The sequence below is a fragment of the Adiantum capillus-veneris genome, chromosome 24 (genome assembly GCF_014529385.1).
Source record: "Adiantum capillus-veneris isolate H3 chromosome 24, ASM1452938v2, whole genome shotgun sequence".
In the NCBI taxonomy this organism is placed as follows: domain Eukaryota; kingdom Viridiplantae; phylum Streptophyta; class Polypodiopsida; order Polypodiales; family Pteridaceae; genus Adiantum; species Adiantum capillus-veneris.
Genome location: NC_140954.1, coordinates 11,544,920 through 11,556,552, shown reverse-complemented (window position 1 = coordinate 11,556,552; position 11,633 = coordinate 11,544,920). Strand labels below are relative to the sequence as shown.

The window sequence follows — 11,633 nt, the reverse complement described above, 5'->3', positions numbered from 1 at the left end:
GACATCGCCTACATAAGCATCAATAGAAAAAATAGCATCCAAATCCTACCATAATTGGCATATTGTCCAAGGAAATGAAAAACCTTGTGAACTTTTTGAAGGATCAAGGATGATTTAGCATCATCACCCCCACTAGCTTCATAGTCATTATGAAAAACCTTGGGACTCTTTGGACCTGTATCATCATAGGAATTTTTACCTGCTGGAATTTTAGCTTGATCATGGAAAATAGATTTAGCCTGTAAGTTTTCATCCATAGCATCCTCAAAAAAATCACTTTGCAAAATATCAACATTCATCAAAATTGTAGGAGTTATCTCCTCATGCAGCCCATGTATAAGTATAGATGTAGAATCGATATCCTGTTCACAATCAGCATGAGCTAGGCAATCTTCAAACTCATCTATATCGTCCTCTGCTTCCTCATTTGCACATGCTACTTAGCAATCCATCATAACACTGCAAAGGTTCATCTGGAACCCCCTCTAAAGAGGTATACACATCAAAAAGCTCTTCTATAATGTTATAACCATCTCCTTCAGATCTGGCCAAAAAACAATCAATTATGGCATCTTCTTCTGTGATAACAGAATCTGCAAGCATATTATTAGTAGCAATCATAAGTTCATTGGCATTCTCAGGCTCATCCTGTGTCCACAATCTCGGTCACGCTTTTAGCTAATGTATATATAATAGCTTTATTGATGCAATCATCTGCAACAAACATGTTGTACTGCTCGGCTATAGTGTTGAGAGTTTCATTAGTATCTTGTAGAGGCTCATCTGCTTGAGTGAACTCCTTTAGAATAACCCATGTCAAGGTCAATAGCTTCTGAACCACTTGTTGTACAGTCTAGCTCTTCACTAGAACCATTATCGGAGGTAACTTCCATGCGAGAAATCTTTGAAAAAAAATCATATATTTCTGTTTGAGCATTAAATTCATTGTTTACCTTTGCTAGATTGCTCAAAATATGGTCCTCTAAAGATGAATCTGCTACTTCCAAAGCTGTATTTGCCTTGGCTTTACTCCTTGCAAAAATATGTTCCCAAAATTGATCATAATTAAGGAACTGCATCTGATCTCCTTCTTCTTTATAGAAAATAATATGGCTTCGTTCGGTAATCTCCTTCATTGCCAAATCGATAATCCTTGAGCTTTCATAAACAAATCCATCTACAAAACAGTCCCACTGTGTGGAACTTATCTTTAAATTCGGAGGTTAACACTTCTTCAAAACTCAAAATCATCCAATCTTCTGGAATTCCTTGAATCTTCATATCCTCTTTATAGCATGCAAGGAGTCCATCTGGATCATGTCCTTGAAAAATACCACATTGTTCATGTACGGCTTCAAGTGCCATCTCCACTGCATCGTCAATCTGCTTTTTCATCTTCATAGCGTTTACTTCTTGCAAACATCGCTGAACTAAGCCCAACATTTTTGGCAGATCTACATCATCAATCTACTTTTTCATCTTCATAGCGTTTACTTCTTGCAAACATCGCTGAACTAAGCCCAACATTTTTGGCAGATCTGCAACTGTTAGATTTTTATCAAATCTATTGGAATTGAAATCTTATATAAACTACATCAACTCTTTTGGAATCTCCATCTTTACCTCCCACCCCAGCTCATTTCCCATCGGGGGATTTGTGTTCAAAAGGTGAGCCGGGAAGGCGCGGGGCCTCTAGCTGTGAGAGGTGTGTGGAAGAGAGTTGTAGCAAACACAATTAATGTAGACAAATCTTTAAACCGACAACTTGAACACGATTCTGAAGCTTGATTACCCAAAGAGGACAATTAACAGTACCGTTGCTTAAATTATTTAAACTCCTTACATCATGTTAATTTGCCTTCATTGGCTTGCCGAGATTACCTTGATAATAGTTGTCTCCTTCGTTCTTCCTATGCTGCTTTAAGAGAGAGAGAGAGAGAGAGAGAGAGAGAGAGAGAGAGAGAGAGAGAGAGAGAGATCCCAGGAAAATGATTAATTAAGGCTTGGGTTATGGCTTCTTTGATTAGAGTGGCTATGGAATATTGGATTAGAATGGGCTATGGAAGCTTGGAAAAAGAGTAGAGTGTTCAAAGTTTATGGCTTCCTCCCCTGATACAGCAAAGAATGAAAACTTGAATATCTCCTAATAAGTGCAGAATTAGTCTCTATGCGTGAGACACAAAAATGCTCAAAATGCCGTTTTCCTTCCTCCATCGCAGTCCATTTCCACCAAAAACCTGTTTTACAAAACTTTTATAGACTAAGACTTTTTCAGCCTCCCTCATGCAGAGGTGTGAAGTCTTTCACACACTTTCCTTTTTACCACTGACCACATGTCTTCCTCTATCCAAGTTGCCTTGTATGTACTAAGAGCCCTTTCAGATGTAAAACATTTTCTTCAAGCATGAACTCTCTACGCTTAGGCCTTCATAACCACATAAAGCATACTCTTTCTAGATCTCCTTGCTTGTTCTCGAGCCCTGGTCACTGCTCAATAAATGTGTGAGCTTCAAATAGACTTTTTCTGCTTCTCTTTGCTCTTTTTCCCATCATGGAAGCGGAGCCGCACGACAACGTATGTTGCTTAACCAAAGAGCCTACGAGAACACGTCTATTGGGTTGCAAGATTGTTGCCTGTTGGCCAGCGCTAGAGTTCGACGATTTATAATTGGAAACAACTCGATCTATAATAGATGGATCAAACTCGCCAAATTCAGGAACGTGCTGCAAAGAAACGTGTCTTGTCCATCTCACATCATGCTTGCATTGATTACAAGGACATAAGATCCTTGTTGAGAGATAGATGTTCCGGTTGGACGGCCCCACATCCTCGTCACTACTCATAATGAATGTAAAAACCTTATAATCTGGACATAAATTTAATCTTCTATTGGCATTTTCCGTCTTTTATCTCTCACTCTCTCTCTGATCTCTCTCTCTTTGTTCACACTGTAAACTACCTCACATTGAATAGTCATGTCCGATCCACGCACACCTCCGTCTAGAGGTGCACGGAGATCAGAACCACCGGGTTATAATAGTGCATGTAGTGGACAAAATCCCTTTGCCTCTTCTCTAGCTATAGCAATTCATAACATCTTAACATCTCTTCACAGCAGATCTTTGTTTGAGGGATTACTTAGCACATTACATGTTGGCCTCCAATCTGAGTATCATATCGTTGAAAACTTTCCAACTTAAGGTCGTATCCGTAGAGAGGAAGAGAGGGATCACCGTTCACCTAACTCTAATTGTCTTTCGTAATTTCGAAGGTAGACTTTAATATAAAAACTAAATCCAAAATCTAACCTAATTGAACATATGGCGATTCTGAGTTAATTGAACATGGTTAGTGGGTGAGTTAATAGGTGTGAGATTTTGATGGGAATATATATATTGTTGTGTACCTAGTGTTTGCTCTTTGGGCAAAGACTTCATTGACATGGCCTAAAATCTAACGTAGATCTAATCTAATCTTAAACTCAACATAAACCTAAATATAATCTAACTTAAACCTAAATGTAAATCTAATCTATTCTTAAATCTTGTCTTAATCTTAAATTTAAATTTAATCTAATCTTAAACTCGATCAACAATAAACATAAATCTAATCCAATCTTAAATCCTAAACCTAAATGTAATCTAACTTAAATCTAACCTAGCTAATCTTAAATCTTGCCCTAATTTTAAATCTAAATTTAACATAATCTTAAACTCAACATAAACCTAATCTTAAATCTTGCCCTAACTTAAATCTAAATCTAACCTAATTTTCAACTCAACATAACTCTAAATCTAACCTAATCTTAAATGTAATCTAACCTAATTTTAAATTTAGTGTAAATTTTAAATATAAATTAAATGTACTCTAACTTAATCTTAGATCTAAATCCAACTTAATTTGAAATGTAATTATAAATCTAACCTAACCCTAAATCTTAATATAACATTTCATTTCATATTTTCTCTACTTTATCTCTCTCTCTCTCTCAATGTGTGTGTGTATGCATTCTTTGTTTATGTATGTGTGTGTGTATGTGTTTTTTGTTTATGCATGTGTGTACTCTCTCTCTCTCTCTCACTCTCTCTCTCTCTCTCTTTCAAAGACACAATGTGTGTGTGTGTGTGTGTGTGTGTGTGTGAGAGAGAGAGAGAGAGAGAGAGAGAGAGAGAGAGTGGGAGAGAGAGAGAGAAAGAGGGGAAGGGAACATGAGAGAGAGTAGAGGGAAGCGGCATACATGGATCTCCTTCCTCTCCTCGTGTGTATGTGTGTGTGTGTGTGTGTGTGTGTGTGTGTGTGTGTGTGGGGGGGGGGGGGGGGGGGGGGGGGGGGGAAGGGGAAGGGGAAGGTTTACCTCTTTCGCTTGAGTGTCGAAACTCCGATCTGAGATCTGAGTTTTGGGTGCTCTCAGTTTATTTTTTACCCCTGTCAGATTTATTAATAAGATGTGTGCATGTTGCTGATTTGGGAGAGATTTGTGGAGAAAGAGGCATGTGTGGTTGTGAGAGTGTATTGAATCTCCTCAACTGCTGAAGTTTTCCTTTCGTCATTCAAGACAAAATCTAAGCAAAGTCAAGGACTAAGTGTAGGACCTTTCTCTGGGCCTATGGTTACAATAGACAAGGCCAACAATTTGGCAAAGGCTTTATGCAGACCCCTATACAATTGAGATTCACTTTGCCTTGGCCTATTGAACAACATAATAAAGTTTTCGCTCTAATGGATGAGCGCAAGAGGTTGGAAGGGTGGCAATATTAGTGGTCCGTTTAAGTTTACTTAGAGACAAAGAGCAAAGCCAGACCTCTAGTTGACTTGGAGGAGTCAAATTGAGAGGGAGTTGTAAGAACTAGGAGATAAGGTTTGGGGTACCTTGATAGAACCTTGTGGGATTTTCAATTTCAAAGAAGCCAATGTGACATGTCACTCTTAATGAGAGATGCATGGGCAGTGAATGTGCATGCGACTGACCATATGGTCATGAGTATCTAAAGATCATTGTTGAAGGATTTCTTTTGAAATTTTCACTTGGAAATGTATGGACATTGAACCTACATACCAAGTGTTTTTTACTACAAACAATGGTTGAAGGGGTCAGTGGGATAGAATAGTCGGTAGGCCTAGTTGAACCACTAGTACGTACAATCTATGAGTATTATACGATCTTAAGGGTAAAATCATACAAGTTGATGTTCTCAAATCATCCTTAGAAATCTAAATTAGAAAGCATGCATCGTATATCCAAAGATTCAATTATATTGTCTCACAAACATGTGACTCAAGAGAATAGCACAATTTATAAACAAGAATTTAAAACCTATGGCTCCAAGACCTCTTCTCGAATGTCACCTACACAAACGTTGGATAGACAAGGAGCCAACCATTAAGGTGTTCGGAGCACTTGAGCTTATTGCTAGTTATTGAGGAGCTCGTAGTCAATGGACTAATTAGCATACAATTTGTAATTCCATGGATATAAGTTGTGGGACTCAGTTTGAACGCATCAAGGGTGTTGTCTCCAAACAAGGATCTCAAAAGTTAAAATTACTGCAACCTAGATACACGATAAGCATTTGTGCAAATTTTGGCAACAAGATTTTTTGTCAGCGGAAGGTCAATTACAATGACTAAAGAGAAATTAAGCTGATCAAGTCCCAAAGCTTACTAGTATAGACATTAGAACTAAAAAGTGAAATCGTAAGCACACAAGCCACACATACAAGCACACAAATTACATGTAAGAAACTTCTGAAAATTGATTCTCACTTTGATGGTATATAAGTACAAAGTAGTCAAGCTTAGTACTCCCGTGGTGTAGACCTATTATTTGATGAATACTCATTGAGCTCATTGAGGAAAAGATATGGGACATGAAGGATCAACACTGCTCAACTGAAGCGGTTGGCTAGAGTCCCCCTTACGATGTATGTATAGGAACTATAAATTCATGTTACACTCTCAAAGAGGAAGTAATGGAGGGGATGCTAGTGCGAAATTATGGTATACAAATATGGTGTGATTAAAGGCCCAATAATTAGAAGAGGCACCTTAGGGAGAGGTGTGAGGGACCAGGCCCTGAATTGGGCGGTGGGTGGCAGGTTAGAGGTGGGAGCAAGGGAGGTGGGTGGAGGAAATGAGGAGGACGGAGCCGGCGGAGATGTCGTCGGTGTCCTGCACATGCGGGTTGTCCAGCAGAATGAACGGAGCATGGCACTTCTCGCTGATCGTCTGCAGCGTCTCCCCCTCGTCCCGCACCACGTACACCTCCTCACACGGCGAGCACCCGCCCCCCATACTCTCTTGCCTCTGTGCCAACGTGAAGCCACTCCGATGCCTCCACGTGCCCGCACCCATGGCAATGCTCTGCGTCCACCTGGCGCCAGCGCCCTCGCTCAGCCTTGCTCTTCCTAGTCCGTGACCCGCCCCGCGCACGCCCATCACCTTCTCAAGCCCACAAGCGCAGTATAGTAATATCCACAAACTGGCGATTACTAAACTGCAACTACGGCGCACCATGCCTCTCTCTCTCTCTCTCTCAGCCTACGGCCACTGCTAGCTACCTCTCTCTCTCTCTCTCTCTCTCTCTCTCTCTCTCTCTCTCTCTGCTCCGTAGTTTGTACTGATTTATCACAGGAAGCCTCTGTCTAATTCTATATCATAGAGAACCCACACTCAAAATTTTATAGTGGCGGCAGCTGCCTCAATCTCCGCTTCCTCCCTTGCTGCATACTCTCTCTCTCTCTCTCTCTCTCTCTCTCTTTCGGCTTTTCGACATCACACAAATCCTAATGTTACTCTTCACCAAATGTGCTCACCGTTCAACTACTACGACTCTTCTTTACCTTCGTATTGACCACACCAGGCGTGCGTGTGCGTGAGGAAAGGTTAGGCACACGGGTAAGGTAAGCCTCCTCTCCCAAAGCGAACCCACCACCTTTCCATTTTTCAACATACCAAACCCACCCCCATTTTCGCCCTCAATTACCATTTGCAACCCCTCAATTCTATTTATTCAATGGCTCACCAATAAAGAAATTCAATTTCTTTGCTAGATGTCCCCTCAATATTCTCGCGCGTCCCAAAGAACCCACGTCAGCCTGCAAAAAAAACCTAGAGCTCCCTGCCTTCTCCATGCGATACAAAATCGACGGGCCTCTCGACACCCCCAAGCTGCAAGGGAGACCTATGAGCCTGCCTCCCCCTCCTGCACCTCCTTCGTCTCGCCCACGCGTGCCCCCTACCTGCTCATCCCAAGACCACCTAAGCTCCCTCTACCTAGCCGAGAGAGAGAGAGAGAGAGAGAGAGAGAGAGAGAGAGAGAGAGAGAGAGAGAGAGAGAGAGAGAGAGACTCCCCCAAGCAACTTCCGTGAATTCTTTATCTGCTGATGCAGGCTCAACAACTCCACTGTTTATATATAGAGGAACAAGTTGGCAACCTTCTCAATTTCAACGAGCGAGATTTTGAGACCGTTCCAAAACACATATAAGAGAGAAGTCGGTCCCCCGCCCACTACCTTTTTCTTTCCAGAGAGAGTCTTCCCTGCTTCGCTTGCCGCCACCTGGAAGGCATCGTTTGTTGCAGATTCCAACTTTTCACGATTGATAGACACATACTCACTCAACTTACAAACAACCCCGAAAGTCTTATGATTCCCCTAGGATATCTCCCCTTGCTCGCGGGCCCCATTTGTCTTCTTTGCACCACCTCCTTCCTCCACCTCGCCGTCCCATCGCCATAGCATCCTTCCGCTTTTGCCTTGCCTCCTTCCATCCCCAACCCTTGGCTGCTTTGCGGAGAGACACTAGAGCCTCGTGAAGGAGTAAGCAACAACAAAGGCGCTTCATCTGCTTGCATCATTGTAGCGGTGAGAGATTGCACACACATGCAAGATTGCATTGCACGCGCGCGCACACACACACACACACAGTTGTGCACCCATTGTCCCTAGTCATCCTCTGTAGATCCACGACATGCAGACCCACGAGAGAGAGAGGGGGGGGGGGGGGGGGGGGGGGGGGGGCGCACATGAGACAAACGGCGGTTAACAATATGAGAGGGCAGGGGCATGGCCCTCACATGGCGAAAGCGAGAGAAGTCTATTTACGCTCTATGCCCCCATATGGTACCAACTCCCCTTGCCATTGCAACACGTCACCCGGTAGTCCTTCTCCTTCATCTTGCAAAAGTGTCAGCATCCTTGCCAAATCCTACCTCTCCACGATTTTTTTCAAGATCGATCACACATACTAAAGCCACTTTTGATTTATATTAAAAAACCTTCAATTTCAACTCCAAAGCAAATCCATTTTTCTGCATGAAAACCAAACCCACTAATATTTTCAAACCCCACCCTCAAAGTTTTAGATTTTTCAAACCCACTATCTTAATTTGCTTAAACCATCAAATAATGTTAAAAAACCTCAATTTTCACATTTAGATTGCTTGCACCCCTAATTGCTACCAAATCACACTCTCAACTTCCTCTCTCCCCCCTCAATATGTATTTTTCAGCCACCAAATTGTTCCTTTCACTTTCTCATCAAGGGACCTTCATATTTTTCCCATACATTATCCTCTTCCTTCTTCCGTACCCAAGAGCCTTTACACTCCCACGCATATTATATTCTTGTCTTAACTTGTGCAACTCTTCATATTCATGTCTTCGTAAGTAAGCCCCTGTCCTATTCACTCACTGAGTCACTTAAGTGAGTGATAAAAAACTCAAATCGTCAACGTGAGTCATCAAGTGGACTCCCCAAATTAGACATCCCAATTAACACATAACATAATGAAGCTAGTCCCCTATGGGTTCTTTTTGTTTGTTTGGTTGGGAGGGTTTTTTTTTTTTTTGTGTTTGGGGGGGGGGGGGGGGGAGGAGAGAGAAGAGAAGAAGAAGAAGAGGTTATATTGATGTTGTTGGAACAATCCCAAGAGACCTCAAAGATCTATCATGCAAGGAGTCTCTGTAATGAGAATAGAGATGAGCTGTGTGTGTGTGTGTGTGTGTGTGTGAGAGAGAGAGAGAGAGAGAGAGAGAGAGCTTAAGTGTACATATGTAGAGCATTGTTTAACTTCCGTAATGCCTTTTTGCGAAGCATTATTTTCACATAATGTCTCTGTCAAAAGAAGGTTTTTTTGTTAATGAATGGATTCAAACTCAAAATCATAGAACACTGCTTCCTTGCAAGCAAACATATGATCCTTAGCCTACCCCTTTTCATAGCATAATGTAATGGAATTGGACTATGAACATTAAGAATAGCTGAATTAAGAAAAATATAGTGAGCAATTCTTTAAGACATATGGAGAAAACTAGATTACGAATAGCAACATAACCATTATACTTAATTAGATTGGCATGAACAATACTTTGCAAGAGAGAGAGAATTAAAGAACTTGACAATAGTTGAGGACCCGATCTATGTGGAGCCCAGTCCCCCCTCCAAAAGGCTTTTGTGTTATAGCTTCTCCCATAAAGAGAGACTTGGTACAATACAATCTTTGTGTTCCTTGAGACCTTGATGGTGCAATGAAGATAGAGAGCTTCATGCACCACAATTATGCTTGTAACTTAGCTAAATGAAAGCATTAACTTGTCCCCGATCTCGGTCCCAAGACCTCAAACACCTTCAAAGGTGGAGAGAGCAAGCAGAGAATGAGGGTAGGGAAGAGGAAGAAGAAGTATTTCTATGAGAAAGAAGTAGTGTCCTCTCATACCATTACTCATAGAGCTTAGCATAATATAGTAGAATAGTAATGGAGATGAAGAAGATGGCTAGCATAGCATTGAAGCATGGCTCTTGATTGGATTTGTATTCCATAGCTAGGATTTGTTGGTGTAGGCTCTCAACTTCTCAAGCTTGGAGAAGGAGATGGAATTCTTGCACATCACAACAAGAGAATGAGAGCATGTGAGAGTGTGTGAGAGAGAATATACCCCCAAGCACACCCCCAACTTGCCTTGGTTGACCCCTTCTTTTAGCTCATATTGAATTTGATTGGACCCCTGCAAGCTTAGCCAATCGCATGCTTAGTGCATATCAAGCAACAAGGGTAGCATTTGGACAAGTGTCCTCCTTACCCCTTTGAGAGATGGGGCTTGATAATGCCTAGATAATTATTTAATTAAACAAAATGCTCATTGGACCCCTTTAAAGCCTAGCCAATAGGATTCAAGCACACCATTAGGGAAACATGAGGAGGAGTTTGATATGTGTCCATGTCAAGTTGCCTCTTAGGGGAAAGGGTGACCCTTGAGAGGGTACAAGTGGTAGTCTCCCACATCCCCTACTTATAGGACTCGCCGCCCTCATTGTAGGCCTTGGTTTGACTTCAAGATTCTCAAGCACCTTGTCCCATAAGCATGACAAACACCTCAATCACCTTAGTTAGCAAGTACGACAAGCACCTCAAGCACCTTAGTCAGCAAGCACGACAAGCACCTCAAGCATGGGCCGGGTTCCCACCTGAAGCTCAACCCTAGGTTGCCTAAGGTCCTAGGTCTAAGGACTTTTAACACTAACCTTTAGAGGTCTTTAATGAAGCTAACCCTAAGGTCTCATAAGCTCCATTAGCTACCACTTCTCTTTGCTAGACCATCCCCCATTTGGACCCATTACCTTTGGTCCCATGATGAAAGAAATCTAAAAGCACATGTCTCTATTCTAATTCTTGTTCCTGTTTATTCTCCCACATTGAACGATCAGCTTAATAAAAAAAAATCATTTGAGTTAGTTAGATATTAGATTTTATGACATTACCTCTCTCTTGAAAGCATAGTTGTCCTCGACTATGTGGTAGAGGAGATAAAGCCTTTAGTCATTAGTCTGTGTTTCTTAGCGTGTAGAGGATCCCTTCTTACCTTATGACATCATTCCAAATTGAATGAATAATCCATTTGGGGCTTGGGAGACTTAGCTGCCGCAAGCATGTCTGCTCTTGAGTCCACATCATACTCCCAAAGTAGAGTGACAAATTCTTGTTGGTGTTTGAGAGACGTCGTTATCACAAATATTATTCTAAGCATGCATACTACTTAAATTTGTGCACATAAAAAGAGTATAAGACAAAAACATTTTTCATTTAACATTTGTTTACTCTAATATAGCATTGTAAGTATTGACAAGGTTCATACTATCCTTAAGATGTGTTCCTTGCATCCATCTAGCATCTTCAATAGGATAAATTTTAAATTTAATAAGATACCACTGGATAATCTTACCATGTATTCATGTCAAAGAATCCATTCGGGTTGAAGCACCTCTTCTTGATCTTCGATCTCGGTCGGGTCCTCTAACATTTGTTCTTGTGGTGGCTCTCCTTTATAAGGCTTAAGTAGGCTCACATGAAAAGAATTGTGAATGAGACAATGGTTGGGTACCTTGAGTTGATAGGCCATCTCATTGATTAGTTTTAGGATTTGAAAAGAACCATAGTATCTTTTTGCTAGTGTAGCATAATACTTTTGGAGGCCTGTAGGATTTTTGTCCGTAGTCTACCTCAATCGAGCTTTGGGAAATTTGAATAGGACCCAACCATTTTCCTTGAACGCCCAGGCCCTTATGTGCTTGTTAGCTGCAGTCTTTTGCCTTTATTGGGAGATGGGTATAGCCTCCTTAATCTTTTGGAAAGAT

The 11,633-nt window shown here is 41.4% G+C and overlaps 1 protein-coding gene across 1 annotated transcript; it reads left to right on the top strand.

Annotated features, from left to right (window-relative positions):
• Positions 1-5,737: 5,737 nt before the first annotated feature.
• Positions 5,738-6,567, top strand: LOC147425950 (uncharacterized). The gene has a single exon (XM_086498128.1). It carries the CDS (start codon positions 5,996-5,998, stop codon positions 6,407-6,409), a length of 414 nt encoding a protein of 137 aa, XP_086354254.1. The 5' UTR covers positions 5,738-5,995; the 3' UTR covers positions 6,410-6,567.
• The last annotated feature ends 5,066 nt before the right edge of the window (positions 6,568-11,633 follow it).

Coding starts and splice junctions, on each gene's coding strand:
- LOC147425950 (XM_086498128.1), top strand. CDS start 5,996: ATGGTATACAAATATGGTGTGATTAAAGGCCCAATAATTAGAAGAGGC.